The sequence below is a fragment of the Chaetura pelagica genome, unplaced genomic scaffold, assembly GCF_000747805.2.
Source record: "Chaetura pelagica isolate M959 unplaced genomic scaffold, ChaPel_1.0 scaffold108, whole genome shotgun sequence".
Taxonomy (NCBI): Eukaryota; Metazoa; Chordata; class Aves; order Apodiformes; family Apodidae; genus Chaetura; species Chaetura pelagica.
Genome location: NW_009970718.1, coordinates 3,418,842 through 3,438,398, shown reverse-complemented (window position 1 = coordinate 3,438,398; position 19,557 = coordinate 3,418,842). Strand labels below are relative to the sequence as shown.

The 19,557-nt window shown below is 38.0% G+C and overlaps 1 protein-coding gene across 1 annotated transcript in view; it reads left to right on the top strand.

Moving 5' to 3' along the window:
* NELL2 (NEL-like 2 (chicken)) overlaps nt 1–19,557 on the top strand; it is a 176,118-nt gene that overhangs the window by 86,344 nt on the left and 70,217 nt on the right. Inside the window, exons 10-12 of the mRNA XM_010006301.1 lie at nt 2,301–2,403; nt 4,439–4,567; nt 17,209–17,334. Of these exons, the coding sequence (XP_010004603.1) occupies nt 2,301–2,403; nt 4,439–4,567; nt 17,209–17,334 (358 nt within the window). The remainder of the gene's footprint in view (nt 1–2,300; nt 2,404–4,438; nt 4,568–17,208; nt 17,335–19,557) is intronic.

The window sequence follows — 19,557 nt, the reverse complement described above, 5'->3', positions numbered from 1 at the left end:
TGCTGAAAGAACAGAGCTGCTGTTCAGGGCACAAATGGCAAAATAAACCCGAGGGACACTTGTGGGTTGAGAATGACACAAATTACTGCAGTGGGTCCTGCATTGCCTCTTGAGGGGGGGAGGAATGGAGAAGAATTTCCTCCAGTTAGAGAGCTGAGTTAGAGTTAGTTAAGCAGCTGCATGTGACTGGGTGGAGCTGAAAACCTGAGCACAAATTTCCAGGGCAGAGAAGAGAGGCGAGAAGATCCCCTGGCCACACTGCAGCTCTATCAATTAGACCAGTTTCTGGAAATTTCAAAATATTTTCATACAGCTCTGAAAAAGTGTTTTTTACAAAGTAGAACTGAGGACCATTGTCTTACTGCTGTTGATTTTAATCACTGTGAGCTTATTTCCTGTGGTAGGTGCTTGGAAACCCTTTGAGGAAAGGAAAGGAGAAGCTGACCAAAAATCATTTTGGATTCAGTCATATACTTTTCAGGGCTGTGAGCTCATATTTTCAACATGACACCTGGGACATGAATTCTGTGATTAGTCAATGACTATAATTAACAATCATCAGAAGTTATGTGGCATTGCCTTGTGTTTCTTGCAGCCGGCAAGTGTGATGCTGTATGAACAAAATGCCTCTTGGCTATGCAAGTCTGGATTTTGTTGATTATCCTTGTTTGCTGGTGGCTTGCCTGACTGCCCCAGTAGAAATATTAAAAAGCGACTCTGGATGATTCAAATGTTGCTTTTTCAAGGGCTGAAGTAGATACAGTTTCTGCTGAACAGCTTTGTGAATGATAATTCAGAGCAGAAAATCCACATGCTGTAAATTCCGTTGGTCAGTTAGGGAGTCATAGGTAGGCACTATTTTATCACTGCCAGAGTACTCATAAAAGGGTATAATGACTGACTCCAGCTCAAGAGAGACTTAATAGGAATGGCACAAGTACTGATTTCATGCTTGAAAGCTTCTGATGATGTTATCAAGGCAATGTAGGGAATTTCGTCTTTTCGTTTGCACCTAATTCTGAACATAATTTTTATTTTGCTTGGCTGCTTCAGTTGTGTCTGTTACAGGCATGTACACTTCAGTTTGAATATTATAAAACAAGTGAATGAAAAATTCTCTTTCAAAATAGAATTTGTAAAAGAATTTAATGTAATCCAGACTACTTTGATATTACTCCTATCAAAGGTGTTTTGTTGTTTTGGTTTCAGTTTCTTTTGTTTGTTTGTTTGTTGTTGTTTATTTTGTGGGATTGTTGGCATTTCCTTCTTCTGATGTGCATCACCTCTGTGGCTGTTTTCATTTTTTGTGTTAATCAGGTTAGAGTTGGAGTCTATGTCAAGATTCCTCAGGTTAAAGTTTGAGGACTAATTTTGATATTGGCTATTGTATTCATGTTTCATCTTTATATTTCATTCTTGGAGTTAAAATTAAATTCTAGTTTCATTACAATAATATATGCAATGGCATATGCATGATTTTAAGCACCAGCATGCAGAAATACAGGGTCCTGAGTTCAGTGAGCCCATATTTTAACCAGATGACTGATTTTAAAGGCCGATGCCTCTCAAGAGCAGGTTATTGTTTGCCTTGTTTTCTGTCTTTGCCATACCATGACTAGATCACTGAAAGGCACATTAATTAGTGCCTAAGGGAGGCTAAAGGTGCTAGATCTGTGGTAGCTAGATTGCTAAGGCAAGCATTTCATGTGGTCATACTGGAGTGATTGTGTGTGACCTGCACTAAGGGCCTGAAGATGTTCAGAATCCATATTGTGGCATTGGCCATTTCCAGATGCCTCATCCAAGCTTAGCTGAGAAACCCTCTCTTTCCTAATACAGAGTCAGTGCCTATTTCCTCAGTGTTACTGCCACAGTGCTGACATGAGAAATGTTCACATTTGATTTTGCTTGCTGTGCAAATAACAAGCTTCTTTAGAGCATTCATTACAAGGACCCTTGACTCTAGAATCTAGTCTAGAACTCTAGACTCTACCTCAATTTCTGAGAAATAATTATTACTCTTTCAGGCATAATTTTAGGAGAAACTTCTGAGACAAGTTGCTTGACAGCTAAGATAATGGAAGTATGAGAGCTGTTGCTACGCTTTTGCTTGCTTGAAAAAGTTTGAGTATAGGGGAGTTCCTGATGCTTTTGTTGTACTATATTGTCCCTCCAAATGCTTTTTGAAGATACCTGAAGTTTAGCATAGGCATTTTTTTTGTTTGCACATTATAATATCAAAACTCATGAAGTTACCGTTTCTTCTCTCACAATATTAACCAATTACCTCAATTTAACAGGGCCATAAAATGCAGCGTATTCCAAAAGAAGGTTGTACAGCTTTGAACTGCCCAGAGTCACAACAGATCCCCTTAACTCACAGTTGCTGCAAAATTTGTAAAGGTAAGATAATAGTGGGATATATATGAGCACAGTGTAATTTTTTATTTTTATAGCTTTTATAAAAGCTTTTTTCTTATAATTTTGAATAGGACACTCCTACGTGTGATTATCACTGTAAACCTGGGGAAGCTGAACAGACAACATCTGTGTTGTGACATCTGAAAATTGTTTGCAAAATGTCTAATAGCATAAATTCTGTGAAACATGTTTACTGGCACTTGTGTTTTTCATCCTGGCCAAAAGTGGTCGAAAGGTCAAAGAAATATACATAATTAGGTATTTTTCTGCCTTTCACCCACTCTGGTGTCCAAACAAAGTGAGATGGGAGAAGCATCCCTGTTCTCCAACATGAGATGCTTCAGATGTCTCTTTCAGAGAACTGTTTGTACTATGCAATTGTTTGCAGACTGGAATGACTTGTTTACCTGTTTGGGGTTGTTGTCTGCATCTAGAAACAGAAGCTTTGGGGAATGTTTTTGTACACTATATACTTTTGTGTGTTACACCCAGACTGCTCCTTACCAAAGCGGAGAAGTGCACGAAGTGCTCTGCATCTTGAGCCCACTCTTGATCTGGACTAATATCGGTATCTTCAAAGCTATGAGCAAGTGGCTACACCTGTTTCTTCTACAGCTAAATAATGATAAATTGATAGTGGGCATGAAAGAACATCTTGGGCTGATTTTAGGTATACATCAATGAAAAGTGCAGCTATACTTATTTCTGTACTCCTCAGCATAGTCATGAAGGGTAATATTAATGACATCAAACAGAGAGATAAGAAAGTAGAAAAACTTAAGAAAAGTTGATAGATCTTGAATTCTATCACAGTCCAAAAAGATTTTTTAAATTATCATTTTCTATAAAATCTTCAGTGGCTTAGAAAAGGAATTCTGAGTTTATTGTGCCTGGTATAGCTAGAAAATGGTAATATATGTGAAATGAGTGTTTCCTGAAGACTTTCAGTCATACCTGAACCCTACTACCTTGGCCACTCATGAGCCCTGGAGCTTTTTTAAACATGAACTTGCCCTATGTTATTATTCAGCAGCATGTATTTTGTTTATTAATACAGCACAAAGGTAAGTGTTAAGAATCTTAAAAAAAAACCATCACCCTTTCTGCATAACATGTACATTCTTAGTCATTTAATGTCAAAATCTAATGCAGCCAATCCAGGGCAGGAAATAAAAAAAATAAGACTACAATACCACTAGTCAGCAACATACAACATAAGATTTCAAAAGAGTAAACAGAAGGATTTAAAAAAGCCTACTGTGTTGAGAGGTTCAATGTAAATTTTCCAGCCTGGAGAAGAACTTCAGAATCTTAAAAAGTTATAATTAAGATGCAATGGAAAATGGTCACACTTAGCAAAAATGGAAGGGAAAAAACAGGAAAATAGGAGATAGGGATGGCTAAAAGGTGAGATTTTAGGAGTAAACTTCTCTAAAATGGAAAGAATGATGCAATCAGAGAAGTATTTTCCATCATTGGAGCTTGAAAGGAAGAGATAAGGGGAAGACAAAAGCAAAACAAGTCAATTTTAATAAAAGATTTTCAGTAAAATGTGGAAGGATTCTATAATTTATATATCTATATCTGGAAACAAAAAGAGTTAAGAAAAAAAGTAGTTGCACTAGTAAATGAGCTACTGAGTGTCTAAGATTTTGAGCTTTTATAAATGTCCAAACAAACAATAAAACAAAAAATATATAATTAAGAAGTGTCCTGTAAAAGTACTTAACAATGACAAGGAGACAGTAAGGGGATTTAAGCAAGCCTCCTATCCAGCTGCCTTGGATCAATGCCATAACCTGAAATTGAATTGAAGACCTAGAGACAGTCTGTTCTTGTGGCCTTTACTGCTCCTTTCATCCGTTTCGTGCTTGGTACAATTTATTTTCCTATATCTCACAGAAAACAGAAAGGTATTCTTTGACCCAAGTGAAAAAAAGATAGGACTGTCTTGGACAGGGATGTTTTATAATCCCTGGATTCTGTTTAACCCTCAATCATATTTGTTTCTGTACAGGCCATGACTTTTGCTCTGAAGGACATAACTGTATGGATCATTCTGTCTGCCGAAACCTAGACGACAGAGCAATCTGTAGCTGCCGAGATGGCTTCCGAGCCCTTCGGGAGGACAATGCCTACTGTGAAGGTAATGCCTTGAATAGATGCTTGAATATAAAGCTCAGCTTTATAAATTACTCTGGGAAGAGTGTATTGTTGCATGAGTTGTCAAAGGGGTAGGCCTATTACAGGCAATGAATTAGATATGCAGCAGATTAATCAACTAAAATAATGATCTCTACAATTAAGTTCTTTAAAAAAAACCAACCTCTGGTCAGTGTCAGAGTGGAAAGTTATTATGGCTGAGGGCTTGAATTAGTAACATGCATCTATAGGGAAGTTTCAGATTCTGAATATTCAGATATTCTGCAATCTACAGTTCAACCATTTAAATAATATATTAGTATACCATTTAGTTTCTCTTTTCAGAAACTCCCATTCTCTCTCTCCCGGAAGCAAGTAAATGCTGTAGACTAGGTACTAGTGTCGTTAATCATATTGAGTAATGATTTATTATTTGAGCTGCTCTTCTGGTATCAGGGAGCAACAATGTACTTATCAGAAGTGAAGTCTATATCGTGTGAGTCTTTACAACATAGTGTAATCCTGTAAAACAAAACACCCCGGCTCCACTAGCAAGAGCCATAGTCCTCTGCACAATCTCTTGGCTTTTGTAATGACTTGCTCTTCCTCTCAAAAACCCTTGTTCTGCAAACACATTATACAAGTGTACTATCAGAGCATTCTTACCATAAAGCTTTTGCGTTGGCAGCAGGATGGCCTTTGACTAGTAAGCAGTTCAGTTCAGATTTAGCCTGCTAAATTGAAAGTTAAGCATCTGTGAGTAGAGTCTAAGGTACTCTGCAGTCCCACCTAATACATGGATTATTCTCTGGCAATGCACAATTAAATTGGATGAATTAAGGCCTTTAAAAACTGTACCATTGGCTGAACTCTGCATAAGTTAATGCCTGCAGCTTACTTAAGTTAGTAGCTGCATTAATGTCACTGGGAATGCTCATCTGTGGATTTAAATTTGAAAATTCATTACTGTTTTGGGGAAAGGAGTATATAATTAATTAGCTTCACATAAGTCTCTGCTTAATGTTTATGGTAAGCCTTCTTATGGAAGCCTGTTTTGAGAAATAGAGGTAAAAATAATGCAGAAACAAATCTCTTGCCCCTCATCATGTCCCAGTGGGCATCTGACATCAGGACCTGCTGTGTAGCTTGTTTTGTGTTGAAACATCAGCCACTTTTTATCCCATAGTCCCTGGAGGCTACACTGAAGCTTACGCTGCAGGTCTGCATTTCTGGGAACTCATCAGCCATGTATTTTTTGAGGGGGTCACTGAAGCAATGGAGTTATAGTGAAAGCAGGTTCTTTAAGAAGGTTTTTTCTGCAGCGCTATTGTTACTCAGCTGAATAAAAGCAGAAAAACAAGTTACGCTTTTTAGTGATCACTCAAATGAGAATCTGTTGCTATGTATGGAACTTGCAAGGCATGTCATAAGCAAAAAATAAAATAAGCTTTTTGATCAGCATTGGTGGTGAAATGTTTAGATGGGGACACAGCGGATTATCATATGTGAAACTGATGCATTTGTATTATAAGTGGATTTATCATTTTGTGCAGTACCTGAATTCAGTATGATGATTTTTTGAGAAGGGTTCTTGGCTTAAGTGCTTCTTTATGGGCAAAAGACATTGTTTCAGGGTGGCAATTATCAATCTGCTTCAGGGCTTTCAATAAAATTGCGTGAATAAATAAAAAGTTGGGACACTATTTATATAAAAATAACAATTCTATTACTATGTTTGGATGCATTAAATTCAGTCTCAAAGATGCATATGATTTAGGGCTGGATCCAGGAACACTTGCTCACATTGAAGCTAGTGGGAATAAGACCTGTTGGAAAGATGTGCCCACATACGTGAAGCATGTGAGATTGGATCCCTGCCAGATGAGGTTCTCCCAGCCAAGAGCAAAGATAACTCAGCAGGCAAAACAGCCTGGCTTTGCTGCCAGTTATGCTCCATAGCTGCGAGGTAGGCACCACACTTGAGCTATGCACAGTTGGTACACAGGTCTGGACCTGGCCTTGGCTGCCCATCCCTGCCTGAGTGTGGAGTGTAGAGGAAATAAGGTCACAAATTGAAACTTTAGGATTGTTTCTGTGGAAGAGAAAAGGCAGGGCACTGAAATATCCATGTTTCTTCAGAGTTGTGTTTCAATACACAAAAAGTATTCCTTTTTTCCATTCCAACCGTTCCATTCCAGAGGTTTTTATTTCTGGAAAAAACCTGTTACCTTCATATTAAACAATGCAGTAACAAAGGGCACAATAGCAATAGTGCACCACCAAGTCATTTCAGAGTCCTTTCCCTCATCGTGAAAGACTGAAATCGTCCCAACCTTCTTTTTCTCAGCACATACCCTTTCTTCACTTAGCCATTATAATGGCTTTAATTACAAACAATGTCAAGCATAGACATGTTGAGTTAACTCAAGGTCTTTCAGAAAAGGCTTTTTGTAATGGCTGGAACCCATGGTATCATAGCTGTTTCTGTATTTGCACTTCACAGACTTCAGAATTGGGTGTCATTGATTCCGTGTTAGAGCCAAATTTAATTAAATACAATCCTGATTTGTGTTTTAGCACTGCAAAAATTCAAAGAATAAACAGAAGTAATGATGCTCCCAGTAGCAGAACTTCTCCTTAAGGTAGCAGAGTAAAAATAAAAAATAATCAAAGCTGGTTTCAGTGTGGATCTGGAAAAGATGCATAAATTTAATCTGAGTGATGGAAGAGTTTGGCTTCTGTCCTAGAAAGAACTGGTGCTTTTCCAAAACTGTGTGATGTCTGTAGATACTGTTATGGTGAATACCTTTCTGGTTTATAATAGTAATATTTGTTAATATTTATGTCACATTTAGCTTTCCCTTGGAGGACTGTTAAAAGCAATACTTAAGGAGCTGGGAGTTCTTAATTTACATACTGTAAGCCTTATGCCTAGTACTCTGACATGTATTTTCTACCTCAGGCTATTATGCAGTTTGAGATACTTTATTGGCAGGTTTGATAGGGATTATACTGTGCTGCTCAGGTGTAGGTGCTTTTGTGTATAGCGTCCTTGGTGTATAGCCTGCCTAACAGCAAGGTTTTACAAAAGCAGATGTTCTGATGCAGTGTAATTAGTTTTGCCCAAAGCAACACCTACAGTGCTCTCAAACTGGTGATCGCCCACCAGGGTATATTTCAAATAGCATTCAATGCCCTCTGCATATGTGGTGGTGGAGTCATGCTGAAAAAGTTTTTCAAAGATAAAGTTTTTGACTCTTGGCTGTCAGGATATTCTGATGCATCTAGAGGAGTGAAATATACCCATATTTCAAATAACATGGGTTTGCAAATAGTCTGCTCGTGGCAGCTTGAGGTGTCGTTCTCAGGTCCTTGAATCTAAGCTGTTTTTGTGCAACATGCCATGCAATTTTGGTGGTCCTCAAAATATGTGTTTGGGGAGGAGATGTTTCTTCTAACCTTTGGAGACTGCACTTGGAAGGATTCCTTGAAGTCCGAGTTTCTGATTCAATAATAGCACTCAACTGTCTCTGTGCAAAATCTGATTTCACCTCAGAAGTGTTGCCAGGGATTGCTGATTAAATTGAGAGGAGAGTAGGCTCAAGAAAGAAGACTGGAGAATGCAGTAATCTTTTGTAAGCACCAGGATTGAACATGATCTGAGCAAAACAGGTTATTTTCTTCTTTATCAAGAGGATTTTGCCTGATGCAGAGGCCTTTTTACATCAGGTACCGATTTTGTCTGGGATGGAGTGATACATGATGTGGTGACCAAGCTCTGTCACTTGCTGAGTCAAGATTCTGGCTGCACAAAACCTCTACCTGTTTCTGGTTTTTATACATGACTTCTGCAAAGTGTGTGGCTTAACATGTTATGTGGGTCTTTACAAGTGTTGCTAGGTCTGCCAATGGTTGGAGGGCAGCTTCAGAGCTGATTTAAACTGACAATTATTATTTTCAATGCTCAGTTCCAAAATAGGATGTGGATGTAGAAGCCAAAATGCTCTGTTTTTCTCACCTAGCACTCTTCAGGTGAAAACATGTTTTGACCTGCAAAACATCAGTGATGTGGGACCAGCAGATGGTGGGAGTGTGGTCATTTTCAGCTGACATTTTTGGTCCTTCCTGAGGTGGGTGTGATCAGTGCTGGTACAGATCAGGGAAGAGAGCAGCACTGGGTATTAGACTAAAACCTAAAATCTTCTAAAATCTTTAAATCATTTCTAAGCCTGATGCAGAGGCCTTTTTACATCAGGTACCGATTTTGTCTGGGATGGAGTGATTTTTGTTTTGTTTCGTTTTGGTTTGGTTTTGTAGCAGCCTGGATAGTACTGTGTTTTATTTTTGTGATAAGAGAAGTGTTGCTAACTCAGGAATGTTTTAACTACTGCTGAAAAGTGCTTGCACAGTACTGCCAAGGCTGTCTCTGTTTCTCAGTTCTCTCCCTCAGCCATGGGCTGGGGGTGGCTAAGAGGTTGGAGGGGGAGCACAGCTGACCCCAGCTGACCAAAGGGATACCCAGACCACAGGGCTCCGTGCTCAGCAGTAAAAATGAGGGTACTCTGTCTAAGGTGGCTGTTGCTCAAAGACTGGCTGGGACTCAGTCTGCTGGGGAAAGCTGGACAGTGATTGCCTTTGAATTACTTTTTTTCCTCTTCACTTATTATACAGTCTTTTTCTTGACCCATGAGTTTTTTCTCACTTTTGCTTTTCTGCGGCCACTGGCGAGTGCTGAATTACTGGCCAGGGTCAATTCTCCACACATCACAAATTTATGTTATGGGTGTGTGGGCTTATGTTATGAGCTGTTTATTTTCTGAGATTTGGGAATGTAGTTGTACTACTTGCACAGTACACAGCCTAGCCAACTTATCTTGACAATTTGGGGCAATTTAAAAAACCTTGTGAAACCCTTTTCCATTTTTATCCTAATTTATCCTTGTTCCTCAGTAACTCTCCTAGTTTTTCTGCTGTTGTCCTGTTTGTCCCAGTTTCCAGTGTAGCAACTGAAATAAGACCAAATACTGAGTGACTTTGTCAACATTTCGGAATGGCATCAGCCTTGCTGATGATTGTCCCTTGAGAGGAAAAGGTCTTCAGATTAGAAATCTGCTGTCTAATAAGCTGGCTTGATTTCAGTCTTCCTCAGTGGAATGAAGTAGGCAGTGTTAAGAGGATGAATTTCCTATTTCCAGAGTAGATGTCTGAAAGCACATCCCAAGTGCCACTTGGTTGGATCTCATCAGAGGTCCAACCTCAGCTCAGAGTTGTAGGTTCACATTCTGCTTGGAAAAATTTACTAATTTATCCCTGTGTTTGGATAAAAATACTAATAAAGTACATTCTCAGAATGGGATTAATTTCTACAGATTGCAGTGAAGAGATCTTACAAAAGATAAAAAGTAATAATCAAATTGCAGTAGGATGTGTTGCATCATATTGACCAAGTAGAGTAATTAACACATTTTTTTATTTTGCAAAGGGTAATATTGAGAAAAGCATAATTAAGATAGACATCTCCATAGCAAAGTCCAGCGTATTAAAATATGTTCTATTAAGTTCTCTGGGTCTTTCATAACCAGCAGGGGGCTGTTTGCTAGCTTTGCTGGCTTCATGGCGTGAACCAATCTCTTTGGATGCTTAGGAGCTCTGCAGTACTGTCAGTTTTGTGAGACTGAGAAGGTTACTCAAGCTTCTCTCTTCATACTGTGAGTCATCATTCTATGATTCTATGATACATAAATTCTTGTTTTGGAAGTGAAATGTGGCAACAGTGTCCTATATAGCTAAGAAATAAAGATTTTCGTCTCCATTAACTGGCAGTGTTTGAATCATTACCTTGTCATTTTGGGTTGGGTGGGAAAACTGATCAAGCAGAAAGAAAAACTTCCACTCCATGAGGGCAGAATGTTATTCCCAATTCTCTATTTGAAAGTAATTAAACATTGTTAAAACGAAACATTAATATTAAACAGTATTAATATATTATCAATCATTAATATTTTTTCTCAGGCTGTGTCATCTTACTTCCATCATTAGGTTACTGAGAAATCTAAATATGAAGAATTATCATGGCAGTTCCAGTGTGTCAATGTATCAGAGTGGGCCAAATCCTTCTTGTCTCCCACAACTCTTCTTCAAGAATATAATAAAGCATATTCCTAGCTTAAAGTGTACAGGTAATATCTCTGATACCAGTTCATAAAGTGTGGTGCATCCTGGGGTACAGGTAGCCCCATCGCCTGTAGCAGTGAAACTGTATGTATATAAATTGGAGGATGTGATTCAGTGTTATTTGATTTTAATTACTTCTAGAGGAAGTATGTCCAGACTGATTCTTCATCCACCCATAGCCAGGACTGACAGTGATGTTATTACTGTATATAAAAAAAGCTGCAACTAATCACATAAAGGGATCCTTTTAGAAACCCTTTTGAAATCTTCTGTGCTACTGGTCTCTGGTAAGGAAATGCTTTCTGTACTGAAAGCAGCCCTTTTCCACCAGCAGAGAAAGCATGTGTTGCATTTTTTTTCCTTTAAATCAGATATTAAGGAGAATTTTTTTAATACAAATTGCTTAAATCTGCAACTTCAAAGCAAAAGAGAAAAGAAAATAAAACGTTAATTTTGTTCTTGTTTTCCTTTAATCTCCAGTTTTCACTAGAAGCTTTGAGGTGACTAGTGAAAGAATTAGATACTGTCACTGTGCTGAAAGTACCCAAAGCCAGCTGATTAGTTTCTTTCCGTAACTTTTACAACCTCAGGCTAAAAATGCAGCTCATCTTATGATATGTAGAGACTGGATTCCCAAGAGCTGAAACAAGGGCACAGAAATGCCCAGCACTAAGCCAGACTGAATTTTATTTAAAATATTCTTTCATAAAGAGTGCAGAGCATTAGGGAAAACAAAAACAGGAACAGTGGTCTAATTTCTTCTATGTATTTTTAAATTCATGACATTTATAGTTCAAAATGATGAGAAGCTGTCATACTTGGAAAAAAAAAGAAACAGATTATTTTGTAATTCAAATTAAAGACCTATTTCTAATTGAGTGCAATGCTGAAGGGGGATGGATCATGAACTGGAGTCTCAGTAAGTTGTTCTGATATTTGGAATTCACTAATTAATCACATACAACATCCTTTTATTCTCAGTATGAAGCTACATCAGACTAGTTATTTGGTGCCTAAGGAAAGCCCCCCCGGGATGCTTTCATGTCTGACAGATAACTATATATAATTACTTCTCTTATCATGTATACACTACCATTTGAATTAATTATAAGATACTAAATTATAAGAAGATGCAGTTTGCTAAGTAAAACATTACATGATGGCAGACAATATTTGTTTTAAAAAGTGTCCTGTGTGATATATACAAGCTACATAATGCATGTGGAGTCCAGTGATGGTTTCATGAGACTGAGATGAAGATTTTTATTTTCTTCCAAGAGTCTCTCTTGCCTTGGTAGCTGTTGAACAGTATCTCTTACTGCATGTTTAACAAGGACGGTTTTATCTCAAGTCTGTCTTCCTTTCCAAAAACTGGGGCAAGTTGAAATAAAAACAACTCTTTGTAGTGGTATAAATTATATTTCTGAAATGCTCTAATGTTGTATTGTGTGCTTTCAAAGCTATGTAAAGCTTCTGTCAGGAATGTAGACCGTGAGTGACTTTGCCTTTATTTTAAGAGTATTTTCTGTCCTAATAGTCCCATATCAGGCTGTAGAAGATGGACAGAGAAATAATGAACTTCAGCAAAGATCAGATTTAAAATTACATGAAGGGAAAAGCACCAAGATTAATAAAATTTGTGTATGTGTTGTCTATGCAGCTTAATTGTGGGCAAAGAAAGAACACACATTGTGTGAGAATCCAGTACTTAGAATTTATTTTTAGTCTAAGTGATTCTTGAGCAGGCTAGTCAAGATCTAACAACCTCTTATTAGTTCAGTTGCAACAGTGCTAGCACTTAAATCCAACTCACCCAGTTTCTCTTAAGGTCCATTAATAATTCAATAAAAATCAATAGACACAAGCAGCTGCCCATTGCTTCTGACTCTCCATATGCATTGCTGCTCTGAGCTGTTGGTGGCCAAGTGCTTTTCCGGGAGCAGCATGGTGGACATGCTGGAAGGTTATTTTGATTTTTCTCCTGGGTCTGTGTGTATTCTTGAGGTTGTTTTTACATGTTTTAACTCAGTACTTGAGTTAAGTACTTGTAGTTGGTTCATGAGGTCAGTTATGCTTCCTTAGGCTTTAGTGCTTTTTTTCCTGCCCACCATATGCCTCTAAGTGTGACCAGGGGATCACAGATGCCAGATACCATGGAGTTTTAAAGGAAATGGCTAGAGGCAGGACACTTTCCATAAAGGATCCTCAGTTCTGGAAATAGTCTTCTCTCTTAACAGCCCAAATTTACTGACTTAGTACAAGGCTCATTTGTTCTGGCAGGCTTATGTGGTGGATAAAGGCAATGACAGATAGTGAGGCCTAAGGAGAGGCTTTGTTTGTTAGCGTGAGGCTTTGGTTAACAATGATTTATAGATTGCAGGTCAAGTTCTACTCTTGTTAATGGGATTGTAAAACATAACTGGGAATTTAATTCTGTGGAAAAAATTAATTAGAGTACAGGAGAAAGGGATACAGGGCAACTTTTCCAGGGTTATATATGTTGCATAAATTTTGTCTGAGTGCATGGGGGGATAAAGAAAGGCTTTTTTGTTGTTGTTTTTGTGTTTTGTTTTTTGATGTTTTTCAAGTATAAATAAATCATTGAAGTGCAGATTCCAAACACTTTTGCACAAACCAGTTTTCCCAGAGCTGAGTCTTTCATCTGTTCTACAGGGAATAAAGCTGGTTGATGATCTCCATGACTACATTGTTGTCAGTACATCACAGCTGGTGGCTCAGTTACCACATCACAGGCTTCATGCACACAAGTCTTTATTGTTGAATGTGTGGAGCCATTGGAATGGTGCATTCATCCTATTGAGCTGGCTGACTTCAGCTTCTTACTGGCTAAACAGTGAGACATTAATGCTCATTAATATGCTAACTAGGCTTTTTGGCAGGAGAAAATTAAGATAAATGTTGTAGGCTTTCTTAGATAATGAAATTCGTCAGGTTCTCTGTTGTACTTAGTGTATTTGTGACTAAAGGTGAATAAAAGGCTACAGTGGTGTTACAATCAGTAAGCAGGATGAAAAGGCTTGGATTTTGATAGCTTGAAAGAGAACAGATGTTGGGCTCTTGCCCTGCCCCAGTTCAGTCTTCCTTGATACCTTAACCTCATATATGTGTAGCTTGCATATGGAGTGCTAAAGGGGGGATGGAATCAGACAGTCTCTCTGTGACTAGTTGTAATTTGTAACTTTCTCCTTTCTGCATTAATTACCTTTTTGTCCAGTGGTGATGTAATTTAGTGCTAAAGTTGCAAATTGTTTGTAAAAGCAGCTTCTGATCAGCTCTGTGTTCATGGGTTAGAGCAATGGAGTGTTGACATGAGATTGTGTTCTTTAGGTATTAATGTAATATAATAATGTGATAGAAATAATAATCACTTTATTTCCTTTGCATTCTTTAGGCTTTTTAGAGAGCTGTGTGGGAGAGTTTTGTTTTCCAGTGAGCATTTAAAAAAAAAATGTGGACTGTATCTTTGCAAGTCAGTTGGAAAAAAATAACTAGATTTGTTAAAATGAAACACTTAAATCCAAAGTTAACTGGGCCAGTTGTGGATTGCTTTTTTTTAACAAGAATTGAATGAGCAAAGTTTTTAAATAAAGCCAATTCTAAAGAAAACATTTTGCAAAACCTCAATATGTAGTATGTTGGCAAAACAGATGCTCCTGTTTAGAACCCTTTTAATTAGAAGTTTTGAATCAAAGCAGGTCTGGCTTTAAGTTTTACATTGCAAAATGAAAACCATTAACATTTTGGATCTCCTGTGGCTATTTACCTACCAAAGCAATAATTAATATACTTTTCAGAATGTTCCTTTAAATGTTTTTGAGGCTTTGGATCTTTAAGTAGAATTTTCTAGGGGTGCCAAAGCCAGGTCCTAGGCAGTTTGTTGATGCCAAGAACATAAGGCCTCTAATTACTTGAAGACTGATGTTGTTACTTAAATATAAATCAACACCATTAATTTAATATGGAGTTGTGAACTGGAATTATCAAAGATACAAGTTGCATTGTTTGTGATATAGCAGGGACATACATTGCATCTGCTGGCTGGTTTTGTGAACTGCACATTTATGTTTCTGCAGAACATCTGTACATCAGGAGATGTGTGCCGTTTTCCACTAATTATGTGCAAAACCAGCTCCCTCTGTGGTAGCCTTGTGATAGTTTCATTTTTCTTTTTCTTTCTCAGATAACTTTCAAAAAATGTGTTTTGAACCCTAATATGCTCACTGTGCCCCCTGTAAATACACATTTATTTGTATGGTTGTGTATTTCCATGAAAATTACAAAATAGATTTTCCAAATCAACACTCTGATAGAGGTATGATTCTTCCATGCCTGCAGAGCTTATAGGGAAAGGAAGGAAATCAGCTGAAATATAATCACTGTGAAACTCTTAGGAACAGAGTTTGTCCAAAAAGGTCTGGGCTCACCACACTTGAGCATTTGCAGTCAACACCTTCATGGTTTGAAACAAATGGCCCTCAGCTTCTCCAGCAGAATCCAGCAGAACAGTTGCATGGGGCAGAGAAACTGGGGAAAATACAAGCTTTTCAAAACTCAGTTATTACCACAGAATCAGTAATATTCAGTGTCATGTTGTTTTGTACTGCAAGGCAAATTTTTGTCTGGGAATGTAGGGGGGGAAAAAGCAGGCAATGATAGCAGATGGTAAGTAGCTATTAATGCAAAGACACTGGGAAGAGAGGAAGAATTGTGAAATAAGTATATGACCTAAACAGAAGTAAAATACAGGACTTAACACTGTTGACATTTACCATCACAAAATTAAGAAGTCAACCCTGATTAGAGTTTATAAATCCAGTTTATCATTTGGAACTAACATCAGACTCTGGAACACCACACTGCTTTCCATCCAGAGATTTTACTTTCAACCGTGAAAGCTGTAAACTTAACTGAAAACAGGGAGGAAATCAAAACTGATGAACAAGAGGGGAAAAAAAAAAAAAAAAAAAAGCAAGCCAACAATCCACCCTTTGATTTTTAGCATACTTTTTTACTACGGTTCAATGGCATGTTGCATGACAAGTTAACTGGATGTGCACAGTATCTCAGTCATGCTCTCTATCATTAGTATTAGAGTAACAGCATGCTACTAATCATTTCCAAATAAATGTAACTTTTCTTCTTTGCAGCATGATAATAGTGAGCAGAAGTCTGGGATATTTTTTTTTTGTTGTTATTTGTGGTGCTTTTGCTGTCTTACATTGAAGTATAACCTGTTACTATAAATATGTCTAATTTTGCAATCCAAGGGAGTACCAAAACCAATCAGGTTTTGAAGTCCATGGCTACAGTGGTTTATGCCTGGAGTTTGCTACAAGACTTCATGCTGTAGCAAGTATTCCACCTCAACAATTTTTTTAACAAATTGCAACTTTTTTTCTGCCACAGCAGGTCTTTATATAAAACAGATTCTTTCAGCTTGTTTTCAGATATGGTGTGTGTATATGTATCTATATACACAGAATCACAAAACTGTCAGAGTTGGAAGGGACCTCTAGAAATCATCTAGTCCAACTCCCCTGCTAAAACAGGATTACCTAGAGCACATTACTCAGAAAAGCATCCAGGTGGGTTTTGATTATCTCTAGAGAAGGAGACTCCACAACCTCCCTGGGCAGCCTGTTCCAGGGCTCTATCACACTCATAGTAAAGAAGTTTTTTCTCGTATTTAAATGGAACTTCCTGTGTTCCAACTTGTGCCTGTTGCTCTTTGTTCTGTCACTGTAAGCTACTGAAAAGTCTGGCTCCATCCTTCTTGCACCCACCCTTTAGATAGGCATGAATAAGGTCTCCCTTTAGCCTTCTCCAGGCTAATGAGTCCCAGCTTTCTCAGTGATTACACATAGGAGAGATGCTCTTATATATGTATGTAGATATGTATATATATGGTAATATATATACAAATTACTGATCAACTATATTTCTAAGAGAAACTTTTCAGATCTTACCATGTCCCTTCTAGTTATTTCCCAAACAACAATACCTGTTATATCAAAGGCATATAGTATGCATACAGTATGCATGTAGTAGTGTGTTTGTATGCTGATAACTGCAGTGACTACACAGGTACAGTGATGGATGACATTGCAATGTTGAGGCAAATTGGTCTACTGTTTGGGACCCCAGTTATTTTTTTGGTTCCCACTTAAGTCAGGGAATATCATCACATGCACTTCAAAGGACTCTGGAAAGATGTAAGCCAGTGTAATGTAACTTCACTAACAGATGTTCCCAGAAAGCTCATACCACCTCTTGTCTTTCAACACTTCAAGCAGTTTTTTTTAAAGGAGAAGGCAGAAAATCTTTCCAAAATGCATTGCTGCTCAACTTTTTAGTCTAACCTACTACTAATGGAAGTGAATAGCATTGTATAGAGAGATTGTAAAGAATGCTGCTGCATTTGACTTGTGTTCCTCTTTGCCTTATTTACAGATGTTGATGAGTGTGCTGAAGGGAGGCACTACTGTCGGGAGAATACCATGTGTGTAAATACACCAGGATCCTTTATGTGCATCTGCAAAACAGGATATATACGCATCGATGATTATTCGTGTACAGGTAAGAGCTGTATCCTTGTGCAAGGAAATGGCAGGATGATGATATGTAAGGGCACTGATACAATTCTTCTGAAGTCTATAGTTGTTAGAGTTGCAAAATGTCTACATGAAATGTTAAGCAGAATAAACACCAAAATAATTACAAGGATACAGTGCAGAAAAGCTAATGCTTTTTACAGTTTATATCTATGTTATCTAATTTGCCTGAAACCGTAAGAATCTGGATTGTCTTACAGGTCTCCATGGCTTTGGGTGCTGAAAGAAAAGGTGAAGGGTGGAGGCTGAAGGGAAAAATATGGCAGCAAAAATAGTTCTCTGGGTTACTCAGCTTCCTCATGGTGATCTGGAAGAACTTCACTTGAACTATAATGACTCTTCTACAAACTTTTGATTGAGTTAAATTTGCTGCATATTAGAGGTGTCTGTTGCCCTGTTTTGAATCCTCCTATACTGGGGATGTTTCCCAGTTGAATCCTGAGTTCAGGGCAGGAACTCTGCCTGCCTTTTGCCACTGGACTATATGGTTGGTCTTGTCTCTGTATCATCCCTTTTTGCTTTACTGCCAGTGGATGTTCTAGAGGTGTGGGGCTCATCCTGACATTCTCTCTTCCAGTCTTCTTTTATTGCAAGGTATTTTAGGGTTATGGAGTGAAAACTGAACATTTAAAACAAACTTCAATGTCAGAGTCAGGCCGACTGTAAGTGTTCCTGGGAGGAATGTGTTTTTTTCCTACTAGAAAGATAAAGCAACTATGATTCAAAGATGTGGCTCATTTTCTCAGAAAAGCATATGTGAAAAAAATTGTGCCACTATTTTGTGTGCACAGGGGAATGCATTACTTCTTTATATAAGAGGATAGATTTATTCAGTAGAACTTTTTTAGAGTTCATAGAATCTAACAATAGCACTGGTTATAAATGGATGAGAGTATTCAGAATGTGAAGAAAGCACCATGCAATTAATTTCTAGATTTATTTATTTCTGTCAGTTATGTCTTGGCATTTTTGGGCATAAATGATACGTCTTGGTACAATAACATCATCTTCATAAAGTAGCATAGTTGCCCAAACATGCACAGCACTCGGGGACATGGATTCAAACCACATATGTGTGAATTTTGTGCGTACTGTCTTACCTGGACTTGACATTCCTCTCACATGCACTGGTAAGCATTAACTTACTTCAGTAAGTTCAGTAAGTTCAGTAAGGACTAAATCAGAGGGTGCTTGCAGCAGGTCCTTTCTGAAGCAACCAGTATGTTTCTGATAGTTCTTTCATGTTTTCCACATTCTTAGCTGAGTGAAACAATTGTTTCACTACCTACCAAATGTGAACTTTGGGATTATTTTAGGACTGACTTAATCTAAATCACTGTGATACTTTTTCCACTTTTCTTCCCTTGCTGTTCAGATTGAACTCTGGAAATGGTAAACCATCATAAATAACTTCCAGGGCATTCAATGTCTATAAATATAATAAAGGTATTTCTTAGTACTCCACACATTGCATTCCCTGTATTTACTGAAATGTGCTGTTGTGAAATTCAGTGTAGTTCAAGAGCTCTGGACAGTCAAACTGGTGCAAAACTTGCTGGAAATCCATTACAGATCTCACATACCAAACTAAGTTTGGCTCCACATTTGTAAATAATAGTTTCCCGTTAAATCAACCTGATGTGTGACAAAATGAATTCTTTCTTTTCCAACTTTCCTTTAATCAAGCTGGGAAAAGTCAATGCAAAAGGAAGTGAAGTGGATGAAAGAGTTCTGTAAGATTTCAAATCTTAAGACTTTCTATGCCAGATGAACTGTCATGCAGTGACTTTCTGTATGTCTGAGCAATGCTGTCATTTAGATGCTGAAGTTTTTCTCGAGTTAAATTATAGTGATTTTTGGATAGTGAGAGGCAACCACAAGGATGCAGTGCCTGTTGGGTGGTAGAATTTCTATAAATGACAACATGACATCTTTAAGCATATATGTCACAAAAGATCAGTACTTTTTTCTGGTTCCCCAACTAGTGTGAGCACCTCTCATGGAGGCATTGGTCAGTTAGTGAAATATGTCAGTAGTGCAGAAAAGCTGTTGTAGCAAATCCAGAGAAGGGCCACAAAGATGGTCAGAGGGCTCGGACACCTCTCCTATGAAGACAGGCTCAGAGAGTTGGGGTTGTTCAGCCTGAAGAGAAGGATCTGGGGAGACCTTTCAGTGCCTCAAGTGGCCT